This window comes from Lepidochelys kempii, chromosome 9 (assembly GCF_965140285.1).
Source record: "Lepidochelys kempii isolate rLepKem1 chromosome 9, rLepKem1.hap1, whole genome shotgun sequence".
NCBI classification, from domain to species: domain Eukaryota; kingdom Metazoa; phylum Chordata; order Testudines; family Cheloniidae; genus Lepidochelys; species Lepidochelys kempii.
The window spans coordinates 103,308,747-103,334,281 of NC_136388.1; the positions used below are offsets into that span (position 1 = coordinate 103,308,747).

The 25,535-nt window shown below is 44.3% G+C and overlaps 1 protein-coding gene across 3 annotated transcripts in view; it reads left to right on the forward strand.

The window, feature by feature from the left end:
• Positions 1 to 21,314, forward strand: part of GCNA (germ cell nuclear acidic peptidase) — a 54,848-nt gene extending 33,534 nt beyond the window's left edge. For all 3 annotated transcript variants that reach the window (XM_073358689.1, XM_073358688.1, XM_073358690.2), the window contains 4 exons: positions 5,343 to 5,487; positions 7,772 to 7,910; positions 16,448 to 16,652; positions 20,476 to 21,314. In XM_073358689.1, the coding sequence (XP_073214790.1) occupies positions 5,343 to 5,487; positions 7,772 to 7,910; positions 16,448 to 16,652; positions 20,476 to 20,725 (739 nt within the window). In that variant the 3' untranslated portion in view covers positions 20,726 to 21,314. The remainder of the gene's footprint in view (positions 1 to 5,342; positions 5,488 to 7,771; positions 7,911 to 16,447; positions 16,653 to 20,475) is intronic.
• The last annotated feature ends 4,221 nt before the right edge of the window (positions 21,315 to 25,535 follow it).

Below are 25,535 nucleotides of genomic sequence, written 5' to 3' on the forward strand. Positions count from 1 at the left end.
TCAAGCACTGATGGCCAAATATATTATCATCTGTGACAAGCTGACAGGCTTTGTCAATAAGGTTCTTCAGGACAGTAAGGAGCAGTTTCGGGCCCTGATTGACAAGGGAAAGCTGGTGACTATCTTCTTCCTTTCCACCCCTCACCACCTCTCCCCATCTTCATTCGGGATGTAAAGTCGCTCCTTCAACTAGGAGGAATGGAGCTAGCAGCAAGGGGGAAACAGTTCTACTCAAGGTACTCCCTCATCCCCAAAAAGATGGGGTGGGGATTGAACAATTTTGTCTGCTGACTGACGTTAAGAATAGTCACTCTGTATCTATCCTCTCATTAGATTTAGGATATTGATTCATGACCCTCAATCTCAAAGATCCCTGTTTTCACATGGACATTCACCTGGCACACAGAAAATTCCTGGGTTTTGTGGCCAAACACTACCAGTACCAGGCACTCTTTCAGGCTCTTGATGGTGCTGAGAGTTTTCACCAAGGTATTGTCAGTGGTGGCAGCTCACTTTTGTCCACAGGGGACAGCAGCACACCCCTACTTTAGAAGATTGTCTCTGAAAAGAATGTGTGAAGCAACCACCATGCTTCTAGATCTGTTCAAAAGACTGGGTTGAGGGAAACTTGGGAAGTGCACTCCTTATTCTGAGTCAAGAATTATTGCCTTGGGAGAGGCGGCTGGCATGACAGTTGCAATAACATGGGGTATTGAACCTGACGGATTCAACCAGGTGCAATGCGAATGACCTGTGCCTTGTTTTATTGGATTTTCCTCAATACCCTCTGTAACAGGGGGATTGGGTGGGGAAATGTGTACTTTAGGGCCCCCAGCCATCACCTGAGGAAAGTGTTGCCCAGGAGGCAACCCTCTCTGTAGCAGAACTCTTTGCACTTTTTGTTCATATTCGACATACATAGCTCTGTGGTTTGGAGACCCTCACACCCAAAACACCACCTGTAGATTTTGGTTGTGCAGCTGCCACACATGTTATGTGGAGAGCTGTCTGCTCAAGGAGTATGCCATAGTGTTTTGCACTTCTGGCAGATGCACAGTGGTCAGGACATTTTGCATAGGTATGGCGCAAGTTCCAGAGGTTGACAGCCTCCACATGTAACTCCAAGGAGCACAATCCTCCCTGCTTGTAAACGTAATACAGCACCATCATATTGCCTAATAACACCTAGACTGACTGATTGCAAATGCGAGAGGAATTTGATACAGGCCAAACTGACTGCTCTCAACTCCAACACACTGAAGTGGAGCACAGACTCCTGAGGAGACCATGTCCCTTGTGTTACCTGCCCCTCCATGCAAGGGGCCCCCCCAACTTGTGAGGGAAGTGTCTGTGGTCAGTCTTTGTTGAGAGCATGAAACTGAACAGGACCTACACACACACATTTCCTCTGTCCTCCCACCAGTCAAGGGAGGCTCAGATCCTTTTATTATTACTACAAAAGTTTTTTTTCTCCAGCTGATAATAGCTCATCTTAATTAATTAGCCTCTTACTCCACCTTTTCATGTTCTCTGTATGTATGTGTGTATATATCTATCTTCTTACCGTATGTTCCATTCTATGCATCCAATGAAGTGGGCTGTAACCCACAAAAGCTTATGCTCAAATAAATTTGTTGGTCTCTAAGGTGCAATAAGTACTCCTGTTCTTTTTGTGGATACAAATTAACATGGCTGCTACTCTGAAATCAGATCCTTTAGTGAACCATGACAAGTGCTGTGAATTTCTCACACTTTTTTTTTAATCAAAAGTAACAGAGCAGTCATGCTAAATTTATTAAGTTTACCATTATAGCTCTGTGATTTTTTTTTTTTTTTGGCTTTTTTTTTATTCAAATGAGGAGGTACCGCACATTTGCAGCAACACACTTTGCTCTGGCATGGCTATCCTAATACCAGCCTGGGTGTGGAGGAAACACTGGTGCCGGGAAGAAGCTAGACACTCACCTGCAGGCACGGGCAACTTTGTGTTCCCCTGGATGAGAGGGAGCCTGTCCCACACTCCAAGTATGGGTAGCTCCTGCATCCCGCAGGGATGAACTGTGCTCCCCACTCTAGGCATTGCGACCTGGTGCACTGGGTTACAGTGATGCTCAAGTTTCCCCCTTCTCACCCCCATAATAGAGGCCCAAACCTGAGTAGTGCTACAACCGTGCATGCCTGGCTGCAATGCCCAGGGTGAGGAGCCAGGCCCAGGACTGTGAGATAGGAGCCACAGGAGCTGTCACTATGGGGTGAGTAATGGATGCAAAAAAAAAGTACCACAGGTCATGAGCCAATCCTGATCAGAGCCCTTCCGCAAGAAGAGCAAGGGCTACAAGCGCCATCAAGGCCAACAGCTGACCTCCTCTGCTCACTTGAGGTCTTACCCGCAACCAGCCGGGTAATAAGCAGGCATTTTGAGGTTGTGTCCAAGGGCGACCTTCCAGCCTGTGTCCTGGATCCAGCACCCCTGTTGTTTTCCAACTGTTTATCTCCTTACCTGAGTCTTTATAACATTGGACCAGTGGGTCTTCAGCACAGTAGTAGGGGGGTATACCCTCCAGTTTATTTCTATCCCTCCCTCCCACTTCAGGGACCCTTCTCACAAGCATCTGCTCGCCCAGGAGGTGCAAGGTCTCCTGTGAGTGGGAGTCGAAGAGGAAGTTCCTCTGCACTTGAAAGGGAAAGGGTTTTACTCCCGCTATATTTTTTATCCCAAAGACCAAGGGGGGGGGGGGGGGTCCTGTGTCCCATTCTCGACCTGCGAAACCTCAACAGGTATCTCAAGAAGTTGAAGTTCCTCATGGTCTCCCTGGCCTCCACCATTCCTTCCCTGGATCTGGGAGACTGGTACACCGCCCTCAGTCTGAAAGACGCTTACTTTCACATATCGATATTTCACAGACACAGAAGGTTCCTACGATTCATGGTTGGGACTGCCCACTATCAATTCGCAGTGCTCCCTTTTGGCCTGGCAACGGCACCAAGGGTGTTTACGAAGTGCATGTCAATAGTGGTGGCCTACTTCAGGCATCAGGATATCCAGATCTACCCGTACGGGTAGATCTGGAAATCCTGATGCCTGAAGTAGGCCACCACTACTCATCAAGGGCCACTCCAGAGTCCACGTCCAGCGCGGCATCACAACATGGTGAGCCACCTGTCAAGCTCTGGACCTGTTGATAAACGAACAAAAATCAACATTGGTTCCAGTTCAAAGGATAGAGTTTATCGGAGTGGTCCTCGAAGCTCCCCGAGCCAAAGCATTCTTCCCACAGGCCAGGTTCAGGGCAATGTCAGATCGGATCACCAGCATCACTGCCCATCCATCCACCGCTGTCCAGGTCTGTCTCAGACTACTGGGGCATGTGGCCACATACATGTATGTTGTTTGGCGTGCGAGGCTCAGACTACGTCCTCTCCAGATGTAGCTGGCATAGTTTTACTTCCCGGCCAGGCATCACCTGGACAAACTCCTCGTGATCCCTCCGTGAGTACTTACCTCCTTGTAGTGGTGGTCTGATCCAGTTCTAGTGTTGGAGGGTGTGCTAGTTTGCAAGCCCACAACTCACGGTTTCCCTGATATTGGATGCATCCAATCTCGGTTGGGGAGTACATCTCAGTACACTGCAGACTTAGGCTATGGTCGCGAGAGAAGCTTGTGCTACATATAAACATCAGGGAACTCAGAGCCATCTGCCTGGCTTGCGGAGTGTTCCTTCCCCCAGCTGTCCGGTCGGTTGATGCAGGTGTTGACGGACAACATGGCCTCCGTCTTCTGTGTCAGCAGGCAATGGGGAGCTCATTCATCGGCTCTATGCCAGGAAGCCCTTCATCTGTGGGACTTCTGTATCCAACATGCGATCCACCTGGAAGTCTCGCACCTCCCCGGCGTCCGGAACACACTAGCAGATCACCTCAGCAGGTCCTTCTTCTCTCACCACAAATGTTCCCTTCACTTGGAGGTTGTCAGGATGCTCTTCCAGAAGTGGGGAGCTCCCCAAGTGGACCTGTTCGCCACCAGACAGAACAGAAAGAGTCATCAGTTCTGCTCTTTGCAAGGTCTTGGCAGAGGCTCACTTTCCGATGCCTTTCTCCTGTCTTGGTCAGGAGACCTGATGTATGCCTTCCCGCCAGTTCTGCTCATCGGCAAGGTCCTCTTAAAAATCAAGAGGGACAAGGCACAGATCATTATTATCGCCACAGCTTGGCCTCGCCAACATTGGTTCAGCATACTCATGGACTTAGCCTTAGCACTTCCTAGCTGCCCAGACCTACTCCCACAGGATTACGGTCGGTTGCTGCACCTGAACCTCATCTCTCTCCACCTCACAGCTTGGATGGAGCGTGGCTGAATCCAGAGGAACAAGTCTGTTCTAGTCAGGTACAGCACATGCTCTTGGAGAGCAAAAAGCCCTCCACCAGAGCAACTTTTATCTGGCAAAGTAGAAGCAATTCTCCTGCTGGGTGTCAGAACGGAATATCTCCCTGACCCAGTCATCTCTGCAATCCATTCTGGATTACCTGCTTCACTTAAAGCACCAGGGCCTTGCCTTCTCTTTGATCAAGGTTCACCTGGCAGCCATATCGGCCCTCCATCCCTGCGTCCAGGGTTGATCAGTATTCTCACATGAGATGACTATCAGATTCCTGAAAGGCATTGAAAGACTCTTTTGGCCGGTCTAGGACCCAGTCCCCCAATGGGACCTCCACCTTGTCCTCACCGAGGCTCATGGGCCTGCCCTTTGAGCCTCTAGCTTCTTGTTCACTTTCCCATTTGTCATGGAAGGTCGCATTCCTTGTAGCTAGAATGCAGGAGACCCTAGTTCAAGTTCCTGCTCCAAGGACTATTTATTTATAAAAAGCAAAACAATTTCAACAGGACAGATTGAGACCCAGCCCACACAACCCCGTATCCCAGTGGCTAGGACACTCTCCTTCGCTGTGAAGGACCCAACTTCAAATCAATTACTTACCTCAGAAGAAAAAATACTATAAGTTATTATTGTCCGCGTGGATCCCACAACCAGCCCTTCATCCCCACTTTTTTTCAGAGTCCTCGTTATCTGGGATTCTGAATTAGCAAGGGAACTGAGGGATGGTTGCAGCTGCGCTGTTCTTTATGCCCTTAGATGTGGGATATAAAGACATACATGCTGCAGGCATGGCTGACTGCTGTTTAAAAGATTCTAATCTCTCATGCCTGGGGAACGTGCACAACTAGAATGGTATCCACAAAGACTTCTCAAAGAACCATAGTTACTATACGGTAAGTAACCATTCTTTTTCATAAGACTGCTGTGACAACAAATGTGCTTTTTTTGCTGCTGCTTTTCATGCAGGTGGAATCTGTGTGGGGTGCCAGGCTGTTTCTTACAAGAGCTGTCAAACCCAGCATCCCAATATGTGAAAAATTTCAGGAAAAAGAAGGATGAGTTGACACAGAAGCTCTACACTCTTTATAACAACACCATCTTTGAGCAAAAGGTAGCTTTTGTAAACACATTTCTGGACAATAAAATCACTGTTATCCCGCTAACTAGCTTTCTCTGTGAAACCATTGCCCCTTCCTTCTAGCTCACTAACTGGGATGCAGCTCAGCCTTGTAACAAGGTGCTTCTATTTGAATCAGGTTGAAAATGTGAGGGTTTTAAAAAGGGATTTATCATAGGTTTACTCTGGGAGTTATCAGACTTTCTCAGTGTGTTACCTCTTAATAGTCTTGTGGAGAAAGACCTCCTGATCCATTCATTACTGCAAGGACACAAACTCCCTTCCCATTCATAATCATGTAACGTCCCTAAGTAACTATATCTGTTGCTTATATGGAAAAATTTATTTTAGATACCTTGGATGAATCTGGTTCCTTATGGAGCCTTCTGATTCTTATATGTCTAGGTAGTTGTATAGCCCCCATTGTATTGGAATGCTTCTCTTACTCTTAAGTTATTTTTCCTCCCTTGGTATCCTGCTGTCAATTGAATTGTCTCATTAGACTGACCTCACACTTGGTAAGGCAACTCACATCTTTTCATGTATTTATACCTGCTCCCGTATTTTCCACTCCATGCATCTGATGAAGTGGGTTCTAGCCCACAAAAGCTTATGCCCAAATAAATATATTAGTCTCTAAGGTGCCAAAAAGATTCCTTGTTGTTCTTATGTGGCAGTGGACCCTAATTGAGGCATCTTAAGCTGGCTCCTACTCCTATATAAAAAAACTGGAATCAAAGAGCCCAGAACCACTTGATCAGCCAGCTCTCTGCAGACCAGTAGCAAGTGCCTGCCAGGATCACAGTTTGGGAATTGCTGCTGTAGGCTCCCTAACAGCACAGGTTACCCAGATGATTGGCACTTGAGTTAGCCTACCCCAGCATTTCAAAAGCAAAGCCAGACTCACCTTACTGAGTCCTCACTGTTTCTGCACTCACTCGTGTGTATGGTTCTCTGTACTGAGATGCTCTAGGAGACTTTCCCAGTCAATTACCAAAACTTGTCTGTCCTTCATGGAGAACTGTGGGAAGGATATTGGAGGACTATCAGAACTTGAGTGATTTTTGCCTGCATCCTAGCTGCAGAATGGGCAGGGTCCAAGGCAAGTGAAAGGAAAGCCTTCTTGTATAAACTATCCTGCATTTAAAGCACCTCCAAATTCAGATCAAAAGTTTCTCTTGTGTGAACAGTAGAGGAGTTTGGACTAAAAACCAGGTAAGAGTTCAGGTTAACTGCAGTGAAGACGTGCACTAAGCATACCAGCAGTACTAGAATCCTGAAAGAGATGGTTCCTTTCTGCTGCTATTTTGGAGCAACAAGGTCAGAGATTAAGTAGTTGATAAGATTAGAAGTTACACTTCCTGGCAAGAGAGAATTGATGAGATTTTAAAAAGAGGTCTGGATAAACTGGGGACAGGTAGGTCAAATGATCTTATAAAGGGCTCCACTTGATTTTGGTAGCTAAGTATTTGAAAGACAGCTATTAAGCATCAGTGAAGGACATTTAATACCTCCTTAGACAATCTGCTGGGGAAGGCTACAACCCTAGATCAGAGATCTTGGTAAGCAGGTTGTGTGAGAGAGGGGATGCAGACATTTCTCTCTGAATACCTGAGAAAGAGATTGTCAAGCTAACCAGGGCAGGAAGGTCATATAAGGACTTGATTTCTAGAGATGTGAGATTTTCCTTCTTTTCTCTGTACTCTGTTACTTAAGTAGTATAATGCAAACAGTTCTTTTTTGGTTTACTACCATTTTCTCTGCTTTTAATAAAACTTTTTAAAGAATATTACTATTCTATGGCTGTTTTATACTCTAAAGATAGTGAAGTTCTTCAGCCCCTAAGGAGAGGTAGAGAAGGCAAAGTGAGTTTCTCAGATCTAACTTCCCACTGTCTCTGTGTAAAGGGTATGAACAAAGGTGTCCTTTCCCACCAAGGTGTGTTGTGAAGGGCTGTAGTGGTACACACACACAAGGGCAGAAGTTTAAGGACTTGAGGAAGTGAATGAGTTGGCAGTGATGTGGTTCCAGGGGGTGTGGATGGAGGGGCAAGCAGGGGCACAGGGTCCCCCAGTAATCATCAGGGGCTTCCTGGGGTGGGGGTCAGGGTGTGGGGGGGAACAAACTCTGAGGCTGCAACAGGAGCTGACAGTTCCTCCAAACCTGGGCCTCAGCAGGGGCACAGAACGTGCCCCTCCAAAAGGGGTCAAATTTAAATTCCCGCACATGCCCCTGCATGGTTCAAATGCACTGTTTTGTTTTGTTTTTTTTATATCAGTTGCCAGAGAAAATGGAAATCATCTGGAACAAAAAGATGCGGAAGACAGCAGGGTACTGCGTAACTGGACAAACAAAAAGTCCTGAGGTACAACGCTATGCTCGGATAGAGCTCTCAGAGAAAGTTTGTGACTCTGCAGGTAAGGAAAAGAGGATATTGAATATTAAATAAGGGGAAAGAATATTTATTTTTCTGCATAGCATCTCTAAAATGCAACCTTTCCTATCCATCCACACAGCTAAAACTTTTATCCAAGCTCTCATCACCTCATTCTGGAAACTCTGCAAACCCTCCTGCTGCGCCTCTCACACACATGCTACACTCAGAAGCCCAACAATGAGCCCCACTCCCCCTGCACCTGGACCATCCCGATGAGCCACCTCACCAAGCCCCAACCAGCTGTACCTGGATCCCCACCCCACTGAGCCCCACTCCCCCAGCATCTGGACCTCCGCACTGAACCCCAACCACCTTCAGCGGTACCCCCCAGCAGAGTCCCATTACTGTTTCACTGAGAACCTGCCAACAAGCCCCTCTGCATCTGGACCCCGCCCCCTCCCAAGCACCTGGATCCCCCACTGAGCCATTTACACCCAGATTGCCCCACACTGAACCCTTTCAACCCACACCTGGATCCCCCCGCACTAAACTCCTCCACACTTGGATCCCATCTGCCCACACCTGATGCACCTAGCTCGGAGGGGCAAGACCATGGGATGTTTCTGGGGCAGGCCCGATCATTGCACTGTGTCAGGGTTGGATGCAGCCTCCCCACTGAGTCTGCGTCCAGGTGTGGGGAAAGCTGCACAGTGATCTCCCACCTCTGTGCAGTCAGTGGCCTATGCTCCCCAATGCCATGCTGGAGCCTCCACATTTATTTAACAAATAAAATGTGCAGAATTTTAAAATATTGTATACAAAATTTTTAATTTTTCTGCACAGAATTTTTAATTTTTTGGTGCAGAATCTCCTCGGGAGTAATTTATACTGTATTCACTTCTCAGAGACTTTAACCCCCTTGACTGAAGGACTCAGCTTGCAAGAGCTCTGTCCCCTTTTATCTGTCCAGTGATGGATGCCAAGATGACTGCTTCTTCTCTCCGTATATCTTCCCAAACTCACTGTTTTGTCCCCAGACCCAGGATAATCTTATGATGTTTTTTCCTGCCTGTGGACTTCCCATCCCCTTGCTGATTCATATGTAAATATGATTTCCATTGTTTTTGGTCACATCTTGTTTAATTTAATTGGAGATGTGTAGATAATCCCTTCCCTCCTGTTTCTCCCTGTGTTTGGTCACAGCCTTTAAAGCATAATATCAGTGAGTGTGCACTCATGCTAATGCAGACATTTCACAATGCTATTAGTCATCATCATGTCACAGACTTTCATAAAAGACATTACTCAATACACTTTTTATAATACAGCAATATTGTATACAATCATTTGATCCAATTGCTTATCATTTGAGGGGCAGAACCCCATAAGAGGCTGTCTCCCCCACTCGCTAAATTCATAGAATATCAGGGTTGGAAGGGACCCCAGAAGGTCATCTAGTCCAACCCCCTGCTCAAAGCAGGACCAATTCCCAGTTAAATCATCCCAGCCAGGGCTTTGTCAAGCCTGACCTTAAAAACCTCTAAGGAAGGAGATTCTACCACCTCCCTAGGTAACGCATTCCAGTGTTTCACCACCCTCTTAGTGAAAAAGTTTTTCCTAATATCCAATCTAAACCTCCCCCACTGCAACTTGAGACCATTACTCCTCGTTCTGTCATCTGCTACCATTGAGAACAGTCTAGAGCCATCCTCTTTGGAACCCCCTTTCAGGTAGTTGAAAGCAGCTATCAAATCCCCCCTCATTCTTCTCTTCTGCAGGCTAAACAATCCCAGCTCCCTCAGCCTCTCCTCATAAGTCATGGGTTCCAGTCCCCTAATCATTTTTGTTGCCCTTCGCTGGACTCTCTCCAATTTATCCACATCCTTCTTGAAGTGTGGGGCCCAAAACTGGACACAGTACTCCAGATGAGGCCTCACCAATGTCGAATAGAGGGGAACGATCACGTCCCTCGATCTGCTCGCTATGCCCCTACTTATACATCCCAAAATGCCATTGGCCTTCTTGGCAACAAGGGCACACTGCTGACTCATATCCAGCTTCTCGTCCACTGTCACCCCTAGGTCCTTTTCCGCAGAACTGCTGCCTAGCCGTTCGGTCCCTAGTCTGTAGCTGTGCATTGGGTTCTTCCGTCCTAAGTGCAGGACCCTGCACTTATCCTTATTGAACCTCTTCAGATTCCTTTTGGCCCAATCTTCCAATTGGTCTAGGTCCTTCTGTATCCTATCCCTCCCCTCCAGCGTATCTACCACTCCTCCCAGTTTAGTATCATCCGCAAATTTGCTGAGAGTGCAATCCACACCATCCTCCAGATCATTTATGAAGATATTGAATAAAAAATTGATGGTTTTCTTGTTCTTTTATCTAAATGCATCTTCATTATCTCAACCTGATGACAAACAACTTTACGCTTATTTGTTTAGGGCAGATGGAGATTATGCATTGCTTGCCAAACACATTTTAAAACCATAATTCTAACATACATCCATAACTCTTTGTACAACCCGTATACACACTACTCCTGGGGGAATTCTGTGCCAAAAAATTAAAAATTCTGCGCATAATATTTTAAAATTCTGCATATTTTATTTCTCAAAATAACACAATATAATCACTCCCAGTTTCAATTATTTTTGTAATTTATTTCTAAATACCTGTCAACAATACAGACAACAGCAAAAAAGATTCCCCCAGAAGTAGAGAGTTAAAGAATCCCCAATGATAACCCAGTTCCAGTTGGGGGCTGCTGGAGGGAGATGTGTGGGGCTCCCAGAACCCAGACACCTGCATTCCCTTGCTGCCCCCCCCCCCCCCGATCCCAGCCACAGAGCACCCCCCAGCCCAGATATCAGCACTCCGCTTCTAGAGCCCAGTCGCAAGGCACCTCCTGGCCCAGACACCAGCACCTCCCTCCCCAAAGATCCCAGTCATGGGGTACCTCCCAGCCCAGGCACCAGCTCCCCTCTCACCCCAGATCCCAGCCTTGGAGCATACTCAGAGCCCAGACACCACCATCCCCTCCCCTTAGAAACCAACCACAGGGCACCTTCCGGCCCAGACACCAGCTCCCCCAGAGCCTTTAATCCCCCCCAGCTTCTATATGGTCCTGCCAGGGAACGCAGGATGGTGCAACCCTGTTCTTCCTCACCCTTTGCCAGAGCTGGGTCTCCCAAGCTCTCTCCTGTCCCCGGGAGAATGAGGATCAAGTAGAGTGTGCAGCTTTCAGCCCACCCACCCTCCAGCTCCGCTCACTGCAAGCTGGGCTCTGCAGAGTCCAGTATCCCCTAGTGGTGGCCAGCAGTTCTGCAGCCCCAATTCTGCAGGGGAAACAGGGAATTCTGCAATATTCTGCATTGTGCAGTGTTGTAGAATTCCCCCAAGAGTAACACACCATGTAAGAATATTAATGATCAGTGAGCTATTAGCTTTCCATTGATATATTACATGCCACCTTTTGGGTATATATCATGACAAAAGTGGGTTAGATGTAGTGAGTATGTCAGGCCTGACGAGCTACTCAGAGTAGTGAAATACCAATGGGACACTGTGTCACAGTCAGTAATTTGTCATCTGACATTTACTTGCTGGCTCCTGTGTTTAATGTGGTTTTAAAAACAGAGACCACAACACAAGTGACTCTCATTACAATTAGTCTCCTCGGAGATACTGAAGACATAGAAACCAAATTACCTTCTCAGACTTGGGTCAGAATAGTGACATTGTGTGGGGAAGCTTGCACTAGTGTTGTCCATGTGGCATCTTTTACAGTCTCCAGGGCTGTCAGTCTGGTACTTGCAAACACTAATGAACAGGGATTTGGAGCAATCAAATTTTTGAATTGCTCCGCTCTGGCACCAATAGTGACTGCTCCAGCTGCGCTCTGACTCAAGTTAATTTTTAACTAAATAAAAAAGTGCATACTGTAATTTTGAAAAAACATTATTTTTATTCAGGCTTTCAAAACAATTTAAGAGTCATCAACAATGATACAAAATAGAATCATTCATAATTTATTCTGTAAAAAATTATTGCAGCAATCAAGTCGTCTTTCATAGCCTGCCACAAATAATTTAAAATGAACTTTAAAGCTGAAAACAGTTGCTCTACACTAGCTTATGCAATTCCACAGGCAGCCTGAATGCAGTGTGGGTAGTTGTGAATGGCCTCAAAAACAGACTTAACTTTTAACCTATCAATAGACTCCGTTGCCTCACAATCTTCCCGAAAGTTTCTCTCAAATAATGCTTCATTACAATTATGAATCACAGAAACTCACCGGCGTCTTTCTTGTTTATCCAATTCTTTTTCGAAGGCGTCATCTTCTGAAAAATTGGTGCTTGAATTATCTCCCATTTCCCTGTGATGGTTGAAGACGTCTCAGGAATGGACGCTCAAACAAGTTCAGAGTGGAGATGAAAGTTTGAGAACAGCCTGCTATTTCTGAAGGGTGTGAACTTTCCAAAACTGCAATTCTATTGTTGATGACTCCTTTTATTGTGTTTCATTTTGTTCAACCTCTTTCGCCAAGTTCAAATGTAGGAATAGATTTTGCATTTTCGAATTGTCGAGCAATATCAAGGAGCCCTTCCTTTGTCTTTGGTATTTCCCTTGAGGTAAGAAGAATCGGATACCGTGGGTCAGTATAAACTCTAGCAAGGAAATGAATGTTGTCAAAAAGCTTCTCTTCGCGTTTCTGCATGGAGGATAGAATTCCTTCTGCAATTTGTCCACCATTTTCTTGCAAGAATTTTGACAGTTTCCTTCATTAAAACTCCCAGGGTTACATCGACAGCTTGAAGATTCATGGTTGTTTGGTTTGGCTTTGCCAAGAGATCTCGCAGGTTATCACTTCGTCCCATTCAACTTTTATTAACTTGAGTTCTCTTGTTCCAGCAGCAGCCACTTGTTCACAGTAAGATTGAAAAATGAGAAGCCGATCAATCATCGCAAATGTCAAACCCCAGCGAGTCACAGTATCCAATGATTGAGTTACCCCATGTAGATCAAGCAGAACACTTCAAATACTTGGGGTTCGTAGTTGGACAATGACTTGTTGAATTTTTGCCAGAAATTTCTTCGCATGTTCTTTGTTCAATCCATCCCAGATTGCCAACTGAAGAGTGTGAATACCACACCTCATCAGTTGGACTTCTGAGTTGTCCTCATGAAGCCATGTTGGAAGTATGAGGCTAGGGTCATTAATCCATTGTGCAGCAGCATCCATGTTGAGTTCGATTTCATCCATTCCTTTAGTTCCTTCATCAGGCAAAACAGCTTCAGTTCTGTCCACATCCCTGTTCTCAGAGGTAGAAATGGTTTCATTGTCCTCACTGAAAATGTTGACGGCACATGTTATGTTTGCTGCATTGTCAACGCAGATGCTCAGCGCTTGCATTTCACTGATCCCAAATTTTTCTAAAATAGCTTTTACTTGACTTTTCACATACGAAGAATTGTGACGCCCTTCAGTGTTGATTATGTCCAAGGTTTTTACCACAGCTTAATCTTTTCCTTCTTTGTAGTACTGAGCATTGATTGCAAGGAAATTTCTGTTTCCACGGGTTGCCGCATCCGTTTTCAGGTAGCACAATCTTTGCTCCAAAGCTTTCTTGAGCTCTTTGCGACCAGACTCAGCTGTGCTGACAACTAAATGACGAACCGCATTGTGCCCCGTCAAAACACCAAGCTGCTGACCCGTTTCACCTGCAATTTTTTGGAATCCTTTGTTCTTTAGCCTGAAGGTAGTGAGCGGTGTTGAACTCAAGCAAACCATTTCCATCAGCCCTTCATGGAAAGTATTGGCATCCACTGTGACTGTAACCTTTGAGGACTTCAAATATGAGTCAAGTTTTGTCTGCTCAATTTTGGGCATTCTTTTCAGATGAAGCTCCGCAAAAATCTTTTCTCCAGGAGTTTTCAAAGAGCCAGAGGAACGTTGTTTAGCCGCATCAGCTTTCTGTTTTGCCTCATCTTCCTGGTCCTTTTTTGTAACCAGAGCTGCGTGGTTTTCAGGATGGTTACTTTTTATATGCTGCCAAAGGTTGAAACCTTTCACGGCACTTTGTTCACTTGTATTCAAGCTACATGGTTTGAGCTCGCCATTCACTTCCTTTTCCACCTTGCACATTGCCGATTTCTTCTTTGCTTTTCAAATTCAAAAGTAAAGACGGTCGTTGAGATCCTTTTCCATAAATCGGCTATCAATCATGGGGGGCAGATTTGATTTTTTTTTTGTTGAAGCCATGGCCAAATCTTCTTGTGCTGCTACCTCATCCAAATGTTTCTTGTTATGATCTTCAAAAAGCAATGAACAAAAACATTACATTTTTTTATAATGTACCTGCTTGTGATATCTTAACCACTTACGGTACTTCTAATTTATTTTGGATTTTCTGGACAAAAGTGATCACATTTTCTTTTTACACAAAATTATTATTAAAGTATATTTTAATATTAAACATGTTCCTTGCAGTTTTAATGAAGTAAGAAGTATTTTTAATATACATAATATAAATTTGTATTTATAAATTGCACGTTAGTTTTTCTAATGAAATTTTGCAGTAAAAATATTTGAAATATTCTCCAAGTTTTTAATTAATATCTCAAAAACGTTTTAATTTAGATATGTCAATGAAATTTGGTATGTGCTGTAGCGTTAGTATGTGCTGTCCCTGTTCTACAACATTAATTGTTGGGAAGTAACGAGCTACACGTTACAAGGTTGAAAATAAACTTCAGTGGGAAAGCGGATTCAAATTGCAAGCACAGTCCTTTTAGTAAAGAGAGCAAATTTTCGGAAATATGTTTTTGCTTCATCAGCCTGAATAGATTATACAAGATAGAACCTATTATCTGCTCTATCTTGTATAATGTTTCCAGCCTGATGAGGGAAAAACATATTTCCGAAAATTTGCTCTCTTTACTAAAAGGACTGCTTACAGTTTGAATCCGCTTTCCCATTAAAGTTTATTTCCAACGTTCTATCATACAACATCATTCAAATAAAATTATTTAAACTACAGGCGTCCTGAACTGGGGGACTGGGCCAATTTTATTTAATATATTTTAAATCTTCGACTATTTAACAGATACGATCCTGGAATATGATTTAATGCAAAAACACGCATTAAAATGGTACTCTTAATGTATTTTGTATAATTAACCGTTTCCAAGAAAACTGTTTAAAAAATTTAATCTGCTTGGATGCTTAGAATGATACAAACAATTTTACTTATTACTTATTTTTCAACTTTGGAACCATAAATTTTAAACGTAATAATAAATAATAACCAAAAATTATTAACTTATTATGGAACATAGTATTACCGCTCGTAGCCAGGGGCAGTCAATGACCAGCCTTTCTTGAAATATGAAATAAAAATGACCAACCGCCAGTTCGGGCGCCTATGGTTTAAATAATTTTGGATAATATAATATGGTAGCACATACTAACGCTAAGATACAGACATAATTTCATTACTTTATATTAAAGCATTTTTGAGATATTGATCAGAAATTAACTTTTCATCACCTCCTTGAAGGGACTGTAGCTCCCTTAGGAAGAATTTTAGGACACGTGTTCACAGAAACGTTTTTTCTTAAAATGACCTAAGGATTCACCCCCAAAGTTGTGTTGGACATTTTCCAATCTCTCTGGATATATCACAAAAATCACCCCTAATTTATGCAAAAATGTTTACTGTATATTTATATGCCTGCTGCATGCAACTTTTTCAGTAAATTTAAAATTACAAACAACGCTACCAAAAGACCGTTAAACAGATGACATATAAAAAAAGTCCGCCAGAGTGATATGGGAGCATGTACAAATGTACCGGTAACGGAAGCCCGTGTGAGAAATGAGCTTAAGTGGTTAATATCTCTTGCGATATCTTAATATATCAATAAACAAAAACATTATTTTTTTTTGCAATATACCTGTTTGTGATATCCTAAATGTTGCATCTTGCGTCGCACTTTTCTGTAATCGCAGCACTCAGCGCGTCTCGTTGATACTTCTTTTGTAAGGGTTGATCAACACAAACTAATCTATCTATCTAACCTACACGAGTATGTACTCGCCTAACCTTGGCACAAGGGTGGGAGCAGTCTGCAATGTTGCTGGATGTCTGATAATTATCTAATTCTTTAATGAAACGTATCTCCAAAAAACTTTGTAATTTTGTATCTGTACATTAAATCTTGATTTTGGCTGAAGTGAGAATAACTGTGACATATTACATAAAGCGGTAACGTAAATGTTAATATCAAATGTTTTATACAATGTGAAACTTTTTGGCACCTTTAGGAATTTCTTGCTAAATATCATTTAATTTGGTTTGAAAATGGAAAAAAAAAAACACTGGAGTAGTGGAGCAGTCAAGATTTTCTGTGCTCTGGCTCTGCTCCAGCTCCGGGCAAAAACCTGCAGCTCCATTGCTCTGCGCTCAAGCTCCGGGCTCCGCTCCAAAGCCCTGCTAATAAAACCAATGAAGAATGAGAGACCTGACATTTTAATGGCAGTGTTCTTAATTTGTCTTCTCTCCTGCCTTCCCCAAGACCGGCTTCGAGACACATTGATCCATGAGATTTGCCATGCAGCTACTTGGGTAATCAATGGAATTCGAGATGGCCACGGGCAGTTTTGGAGATTCTATGCTAAGAAATCAACTGTGGTTCATCCAGAGCTGCCAGTGGTGACACAGTGCCACAGCTATGAGATTAAATACAAGTTCACTTATAAGTGTTCTCTGTGCAAAACCACGTGAGTAATATTTACTTGCCTTTGGTCATCTGTTATCTTTGTTTTCACCGTGTCCACAAGTTAAGCTTAGCCCTTTAACTCTTAAAGCACTTTGAGAATTAAAGGTCTCACCTCTATGAACTGAACTGTTTTTTTATTGCCTTGTTTTCCCTCTTCTGTTCCCACCAAGAATTCCCAACTGATGCTTCCAGGCAGTTTCCCTCGCAGACCCATATTACTTCTGGGGGGATTCTGTGCCTCAAAATTCTGCAAAATTGTATATATTTATTTGTCAAAATAATGCAATATAATCACACCAGTTTCAATTGTTTTGGTAATTTATTTAAACTACAATACGGAAAAAAGTCACAATTATTCAGCATTTCCTAAACACATGAAAGTGAAGTTACAAACACTTGGCAACTAATATCCTGCATTCCAGTTATAATCCTGGATTTTCATTTAAATTACATTACAGAACAAACAGCGTGAAAAAAAAAAAAAGTAGAATGTCATTTTAAATTGCTCAGACTTTCACACTTGAAAGTCATATAGTCTTGCTAATCATTGTCCTGGACCTGGCTGGGTACTTTGGGAAGTGCTTGTTTCTGATTGTCCTGACATTTTATTGACTGCTTGATAAAAAGTGAGAAAGCACATAGATCTTCCTAGCTGAGGATTCCCTTACTGTCATTTATAATAAGACTCCTTTACATCACTCTGGCAATGTAGGGGCCTTAAAGCTTTCACAGGTTTTAATGTTCCTGGGGGAATTGACTGAGAATGGGAACAGTTAACTAACAATAGTAGACATTCTGCTACATTTCTGCCTCGGAGAATGAGATCAAATAACCCTCAACAGCAACTTTAACAACTTTACTACACAATCAGGGTGCTACATTTGTGCCTCTAGACTGCCTCCTGCATAATAAAAAGCTCTACCCTTACATGCCAGGGAGCTGCAGTAGCAAGAGAAAGGGACACAGGGCTTGTCTACACTGGCAATTTACAGCTCTGCAACTCTCACTCAGGGTTGTGAAAAAACACCCCCCTGAGCGCAGCAAGTTTCAGCGCTATAAAGTGCCAGTGTGGACAGTGCACCAGTGCTGGTAGCTGCACCCCTCACGGAGGTGGGTTTTTTACAGCGCTGGGAGAGCTCTCTCCCAATGCTCCACCGTGACCATACGAGCCACATTAAAGCCATGCTAAAGCCACTTTAGCATTGCCAGTGTAGACTAGCCTAGAGAGTCAGTCTCTCTTCTCCCCCCCCCCTTGTTGGCACACATGTACACCCCTCCCCCCTGATGGTGATCATGCAGGCACGCACGCCCATCCCCTGTCCCCTGTCTCTGAGGCTGCTCCAGGTGCACTGGAACAGACGCACTGCCTGGGCTGCTGGGGAAGAGGTGCATGTCCACCAACAGATTTTTTTTTTTGCATTTTTCTGCCCGGGGGGCACAGAAAAATGTGGGCCATATGAATTCTATGCCCCTCTATGGGCACAGAATCCACCCAGGAGTACCATATGGAGTTATACTTAGACCTGCCTCCCCCTGCTGGTGCTCTTTTTAATGGCTTAGCTGAGAACAGAGAGTTGGGAGGTGGGTTGTTTTGAGTGAGCAGTATGGAAATCTGAGGATTTGAGAGATTCATAACTTTCAAGGGCAGAAAGGGACATGTCAGTCATCTAGTCTTACCTCTTGCAAACCACATGCCAGAGAATGACAGGTTTCAGAGGAACAGCCGTGTTAGTCTGTATTCGCAAAAAGAAAAGGAGTACTTGTGGCACCTTAGAGACTAACCAATTTATTTGAGCATGAGCTTTCGTGAGCTACAGCTGTAGCTCACGAAAGCTCATGCTCAAATAAATTGGTTAGTCTCTAAGGTGCCACAAGTACTCCTTTTCTTTATGCCAGAGAATGTCACCTATTGATTTCTGCATCAAGCCCAGGACAGAGTGAGTGAGCAAATGACAAGACTTGCTCCAGGCAAGGGTCCCTCTCCCCACCCCCTCAATGCTGACACTCTCATGCACTGCACACTACAGCTGTTCCCTAAAAACCCTTTAACAATTATGAAATGGATTGATTTTAACTCAGTTTACTCAGTCTCCAAGCTACAGACACACTGAGTCTGTTAGCCACAACCCTTAGTGGCTGGTGTTCCACATACTGCTGTCCTTTGGAGCAGTGAGTTTTCTTCAAGGGTACTCAGACTTTTCAATATTTCTGACCCCTTTTATCCTCTGAGGGAACACACCTAACTTTCTAACCTTGATTCTTCATCTTCCCCTTAGCAACTATAATGCTTGTTACATAGAGAAGGTAATAGAATCATAGAATACCAGGGTTGGAAGGGACCTCAGGAGGTCATCTAGTCCAATCCCCTGCTCAAAGCCGGACCAATCCCCAATTTTTGCCCCAGATCCCAAATGGCCCCCTCAAGGATTGAACTCACAACCCTGGATTTAGCAGGTCAATGCTCAAACCACTGAGCTATCCCTCCCCCTGTAGGACAGTATTAAGGAAACAAGATAAACATTAAACTCGGGTTCATGTTATGAGACTACTTGGATCTCTCCCTACTTCTCTATTAGGAGTGTAATGCAGGAGCTCTGATACACTATGATCTCATCTTTTACCAATAAACTTATTTGAAACACAAGCAGAAAAATTAAGCTGCTCACTGGGATTGTTAAAGCTTCTGTTTATCCCATTGTAAGTGATAAAGAGCTTGTGGGACCACTGGGATCATAGAATATCAGGGTTGGAAGGGACCCCTGAAGGTCATCTAGTCCCACCCCCTGCTCGAAGCAGGACCAATTCCCAGTTAAATAAAGAATGTTTAAAGAAGGTTGATCTGAGATCTAGAATATGTATTGTGGGGAACAAATTCAACAGCAGGGCCCTCAGCTTCTGCAGCACTTCAGTGTGGCAGGCTGAAGTGCTGCACAGCTTCATGTAAACTTAAATTAGAGGGGGGTTTTATTGAACTAAAAATTAACATGAATATCACTGAATTCCTTGTTGTTTGTTTTGGTATTCATCTGAACTTGCTTTACTCTGTTCATATATTTTTTTTTATGTTCTGTTAAACTTCGTATTACCATCACATAACACTGTAGACCAGGGGTGGCCAACCTGTGGCTCTGGAGTCACATGTGGCGCTTCAGAAGTTAATGTGCAACTCCTTGTATAGGCACCGACTCCAGGGCTGGAGCTGCAGATGCCAACTTTCCAGTGTGCTGGGGGGGTGCTCACTGCTCAACCCCTGGCTCTGTGACAGGCCATGCCCCCCACTCCACCCCTTCCCACCCCCTCCCCTCAGCCTGCAGTGCCTTCGCTCCTTCCCTTCCCCCCCCCCCAAGCCTGCACACTAAAACAGCTGATCGGGAGGGAGGAGGAGGTGCTGAACGAGGTGCATGACTGCCAGTGGGTGGGAGGTGCTGGGAGAGGGGTGTGGGGGGCTGCTGATGTATTACTGTGGCTCTTTGTCAATGTACATTGGAAAATTCTGGCTCTTTCTCAGGCTCAGGTTGGCCACCCCTGCTGTAGACATTATCAGGAAGAAACTGAAGGTTCCACCTTGGCAGCTGGATAAGGGATGTTTCAGGCTTTTTGGCAGGAAAATGTGGGCAGTGATCTGAGACTGCATGATAAAAATCACTAGCTGAATATTCCTGCTAAAATGATCAGCAGGGGAATAGTAATGTTGCCATTTAGATTATCTTTAGGTGTCAGAGTTAATGTACACTTGATCTCAATGTGAACAATTTGCACCTTTGAGCTATTATTCCAAGGTGTCTCCAGACTCAGGCACTACACTGAATTTTGTTTTATTTTAGAATTGGGCGCCATTCCAAGTCACTGGACACAGAACGCTTTGTGTGTGCACTTTGTAAGGGACAGTTAGTCCTGTGCCAACCCACACGGAAGGATGGTACTCCTGCTAGAGCACAGCTAACACCATTTGCAAAATATGTGAAAGAAAACTATGGATCTACTAGAAAAGAACAGTATGGGCTGAGCCATGCAGAAGTCATGCGGAAGCTCAGTGCTGAGTTTGCTTTAAAGACTAGGCTCCTAGATTCCTGAATGCCTCTTGGGGTGTACACACTGGGCCTGTGCTATGTAATCATTGTTTGTACCATTAGAGAAAATAGCTAGGTTCTGGCTGATTAACATTGAAAATCTATTAAAGGTTTCTAAGCATCTGCTGCTGTTCTGTGTTCCCAGGAGCAGTGCTTGCATAGTCCCCTGCTGCTGCACTCAGAAGCAGGTGAAACACTGTTTTCTGCAGAACCCCAGTTACGGGACAAGGTGATATATGTAACTTTAGGTCCAGGGCTGCTCATCCATCCCCAGGTCTCTTTAGTGACGTTCGAGTGCATCTGTTTGCTTATGATTCAATCTTCATTCTAATTGTCCTCCAGCGATTTTATGAAAGTTAAAATGGGAAGGGGGAGTGGGAAATGGGGGAGGACTAACTTGGAGCCTTTTTTAACCACTGTTTGAGATAAACTCTGGAGGCAGTTGGCTCAGGGTCTTACTTAGAACTAAATCAAATACATCCATCACAGAGTTGTGATTGAAACACTTCTGTAACATATCTTCTCTACTCAGATGATTAAATCAGATTTGTAATATTAATACTTGAAATAAAAAGGTAGATTTTTGTCTCTTACTGGTTATGATTAATAAAGATTGCCTTGAAACCTGGTATGCCTCCCGGGGGTGCCGGCAGAGGTGAGCGATCCAAATTTTAGGTCATTTTGGAGATGCTGCCACAACCACCCCTTAAAAAGAAAAACCCAGCTTTTTTTAAGGTTGACAGATTCTATCAACTTTATGCACAGAGATAGGGATCTAATTAACTTATTTACTCAACATATACCTTAGCTAATGTATGGCACCCTCTAACCCTTTGAGGGAGTAATATTTAAAATGGTTTGCACTTAAGCTCAGCTCAAGATAGGGTAGGCCCGTTATTCATTGGGGGTGGGGGGAGGGAGATAACAGAAAATGTGGAAATGGCAGATGCTTCTCTCCACAGGCTGGCTGGTTGCCCGCCCTTCAACCAGGCTCTCCACTTTGATCAGCGCTTCAGTCGCTTGGTGGTGATGTCTGTAGATGGAGGTGGAAGAGAGAGAGCATGGCAAACGTGTCTCAATTTTATCTTTCTTTCTTTCTTCCCTCTTGGCTTTGCGCCCTCTCCCCCCTCAGTCATGTAAGCATTACCTCATCATCGTCCCAAACTGACCAAAGGAACAGGGGTGACTCACTTGAGAGTCCAACACATCCTTTGTTGCTACCTAGGCCAGTGTCCTTTGTTCCTGTGAGGCTGGGCTGGGTTTGTCCCATACATGCTCTGATGAGGTGTGAAGTGCCTTGGAGAGTTTTTGCCTGGGCTTGTTTTAAGCCATGAGGCATTTTTAGCCTCCTAACTATATACATGAAATTACAACCTATAACATTAGTATAACAATGCTCAGTGCATCATAAGCCTTCTGAAGACACCCCACATGACAAACTTTGCATTGGATACCACACAATCATAAGGATGAACATGGGACTGTAGGGTATTCCCCCCAAAGTACAGAACGTCACAGAGTGTTTTATGACACTACAGCAGCTGGGGGGCTCTTGCTGTGGGCCAGGTATGATGTTCAGGGTGTATTCCAGACTAATGCGGGGCTGTGTCACGTGGCCTACAATGCAGGGTGCCTCACCATGCTTCACTGTTGTAGCCTCTGATGTGGGTAGCTCACAAACAGCCTGGCACCGTGCAGCTCCCCGCTCTCCCCATGAGTGTCTGTGTACAGCTACGACTCTGATCCCAGCAGCTTGTCAACACTCACCAGTCACACTTTGGCTTCCATCAGACTGGGCTACCACATGCAGGATGACCCTAACACACTCCCTGTCCTGACCTTTACCCCCAAGACGTGCTGTGCGCTGTCCAGCCCTCTCAGGGACAGGCCAGATAGATTAGGTCTGTTGTACCTCTAGGAGGTCAATACACACAAATCTGCCACTTTGTGGATAATTCCATTTATGGTTCACAACCCTGGATTAGTTTTGGTTCAAGAATAAAACAAGTTTATTTAACTACAAACAGGTTTTAAGTGACTAAACAATGAGGCATTAAAGTAAGAAATGGTTACAAGAAAAATAAAGTGCTTTCTAAATTTAACAAACTAGACTTGTGAAGGCCCTTCCCACAGATTCCAGTAATATTGCTGCCCAAACTCTCAGGTCAGGATCTGCTTCCAGGGTCAGGCAGCTGTTTCTCTGATCGTCTTAGGTGAAAGGGAGACGGTTAGGGAGAGCAAACTTTGGTGTTTTTGCTCTTCACTTTTATAGCACAGGTTTCAGAGTAACAGCTGTGTTAGTCTGTATTCGCAAAAAGAAAAGGAGTACTTGTGGCACCTTAGAGACTAACCAATTTATTTGAGCATAAGCTTTCGTGAGCTACAGCTCACTTCAATCCGATGAAGTGAGCTGTAGCTCACAAAAGCTTATGCTCAGATAACTTGGTTAGTCTCTAAGGTGCCACAAGTACTCCTTTTCTTTTTGTGAATACAGACTAACACGGCTGTTACTCTGAAACCTGAGTTTACACAAAGTAAAAACTATTTCCCCGTGCTAATTTTTCCCCCATACTGTTACTCACACCTTCTTGTCAACTGTTTGAAATGGGCCATCCTGATTATCACTACAAAAGGTTTTTTTTCTCCTGCTGATAATAGCCCACCTTAATTAATTGGTCTTGTTACAGTTGGTATGGCAACACCCATTTTTTCATGTTCTCTATGTGTATATATCTCTTCCTACTGTATTTTCCACTGCATGCATCCGATGAAGTAGGTTTTAGCCAACGAAAGCTTATGCCTAAATAAATTTGTTAGTCTCTAAGGTGCCACAAGTACACCTCAGTTTTTTTGCTGATAAAGACTAACACGGATACCACTCTGACACCTGAGTTTCAAATGCTACCTCACAAGGCATATTTTGTCCAAAGATTGTTACAATAGTGTGTAGGGTGTGAATACAGGGGTGCATTTGGTCACAGTGGGCTGGGATGTTTATGCAGGGCTCTCTAACATCACCCTTCCCTGGACATTGCCAGATAATGAATGGGTGGGGGAGAATTCTTGCTCCAATCCTGAATTGATGGAAACCCCAGGCTCGCTAGAGCTGGTTTGATTTTCCAGAGGAGTGAGTTTTTCCTCTCTGGTGGATTATGATTTTTCTCCATTATAGTTAGTTGCTCTTTATCTACTTCCCCACAGCCCGTCACTAGGTTCTTCAGGAAGCAGCTCATTGCTTCACATAAAGCTGCTTCCCTTTGGGTGTGTATTTTCTGCGGTGTTTGCTGTCATCAGTGACTGTGCCGGCTTGGACAGGTGCTTGGCAAAGTGGGGGGTTCTACATTTCTGATGAAGAATGCTCTATGTTAAATAAAATTACTCAGTGACAAACAGTGGCATTTGGCTCTTTCTGAAGGTGTGAAATAGCCACCAGGGGTCACTGCACAAATGGGGGAGGGGGGGAATGGACGGACACATACATATGGCACTGTCCTACTTGGTGGCGCCGCACATATGCACAAACACACACACAAGCTGGATAGGGTGGTCTAAGTGAGGCAGTGCCCTCCAGTGTTTCTCTCACCCACCCATATTGAGGCAGTGACCCCTGCTGGCCAGCTGAGGGACTACCCTGTGTGTATTTCCAACAATTAGAGCAGTGACCACCATTCCCCCCCTTCATCCAACCCCCTGCCACCTGTTGGGGGGTGGGGGTGGTGGGGGTGTTATGGTAAAGCACAGTGTGTGTCTCCTGCCAGTCTGGGTAATGCACAGAGCAGGTTTCCTTGGAGCAGCATTGACATGCAGTGGCCATTAGGGGTATTGCACAGAGTGTTTCCGTTGCAGCAATTGTGACATCCAGGGGCCAGTTCAGGATAATGCACAGCGTTTGTTCCCTTTGTGGAAGTATAACATGGTATAAGTATAACGTTGTATAAGGGGACATGCTGGATACATTGTGTATGAGAGGGCATGCCAAAACACGTTACAAAGTATCTGAGGGAGCACACGTAGGGACAGTTAGCTTTTGAATGGAGAAGCAATTAAGATAGAGCCAGCACGTCTAAGAAGCAGGCATCAGAATGGAAGGTGTGAAGGGCAATTAGTTAAGATAACTGGAAGCTGTTAAAGAAGATTGTTAAGGGTGGCAGGTAATTGAAGATACGTGACTGGTCTCAGGGATCTTGAAGGGTGGTGACTAAAATCTTTTTCTTCTTTTGTCTGTAACTTCTCTGTAACTTGTTCTCCAAAAAACTGTATAAATTAAGAGACACAAGCCTCACTCGGGGGGCTCACTTCTAAATGTATTAGCAGAGCAGCTTTGCTAATAAAACAGAGTGGTCTGATAAATTGTGAGTCTGAGTCAAACTTTGACACCTTGGAGCTGCAATGACACCTGGTAGCCACTTGTGGTAATGCACAGAGTGTGTTTCCCATGGAGGAGCAGTGACAACTAGTAGCCAGTTGGAGTATTGCACAGAGTATGTTTCCCTTGCAGCAACTGTGACACCAAGTGGCCAGATTAGGTAATGCAAAGATTGTGTGTCACTTGAAGAAAAGGAGTACGAGTGGCACCTTAGAGACTAACCAATTTATTTGAGCATAAGCTTTGATGAGCTGTAGCTCATGAAAGCTTATGCTCAAATAAATTGGCTAGTCTCTAAGGTGCCACAAGTACTCCTTTTCTTTTTGGGAATACAGACTAACACAGCTGCTACTCTGAAATGTGTCATTTGAAGCAGCAATGACACCCAGTGGCTAGTCAGGGTACTGCACAGAGTATGTATCCCATGGAGCAGCAATAATACCCACTG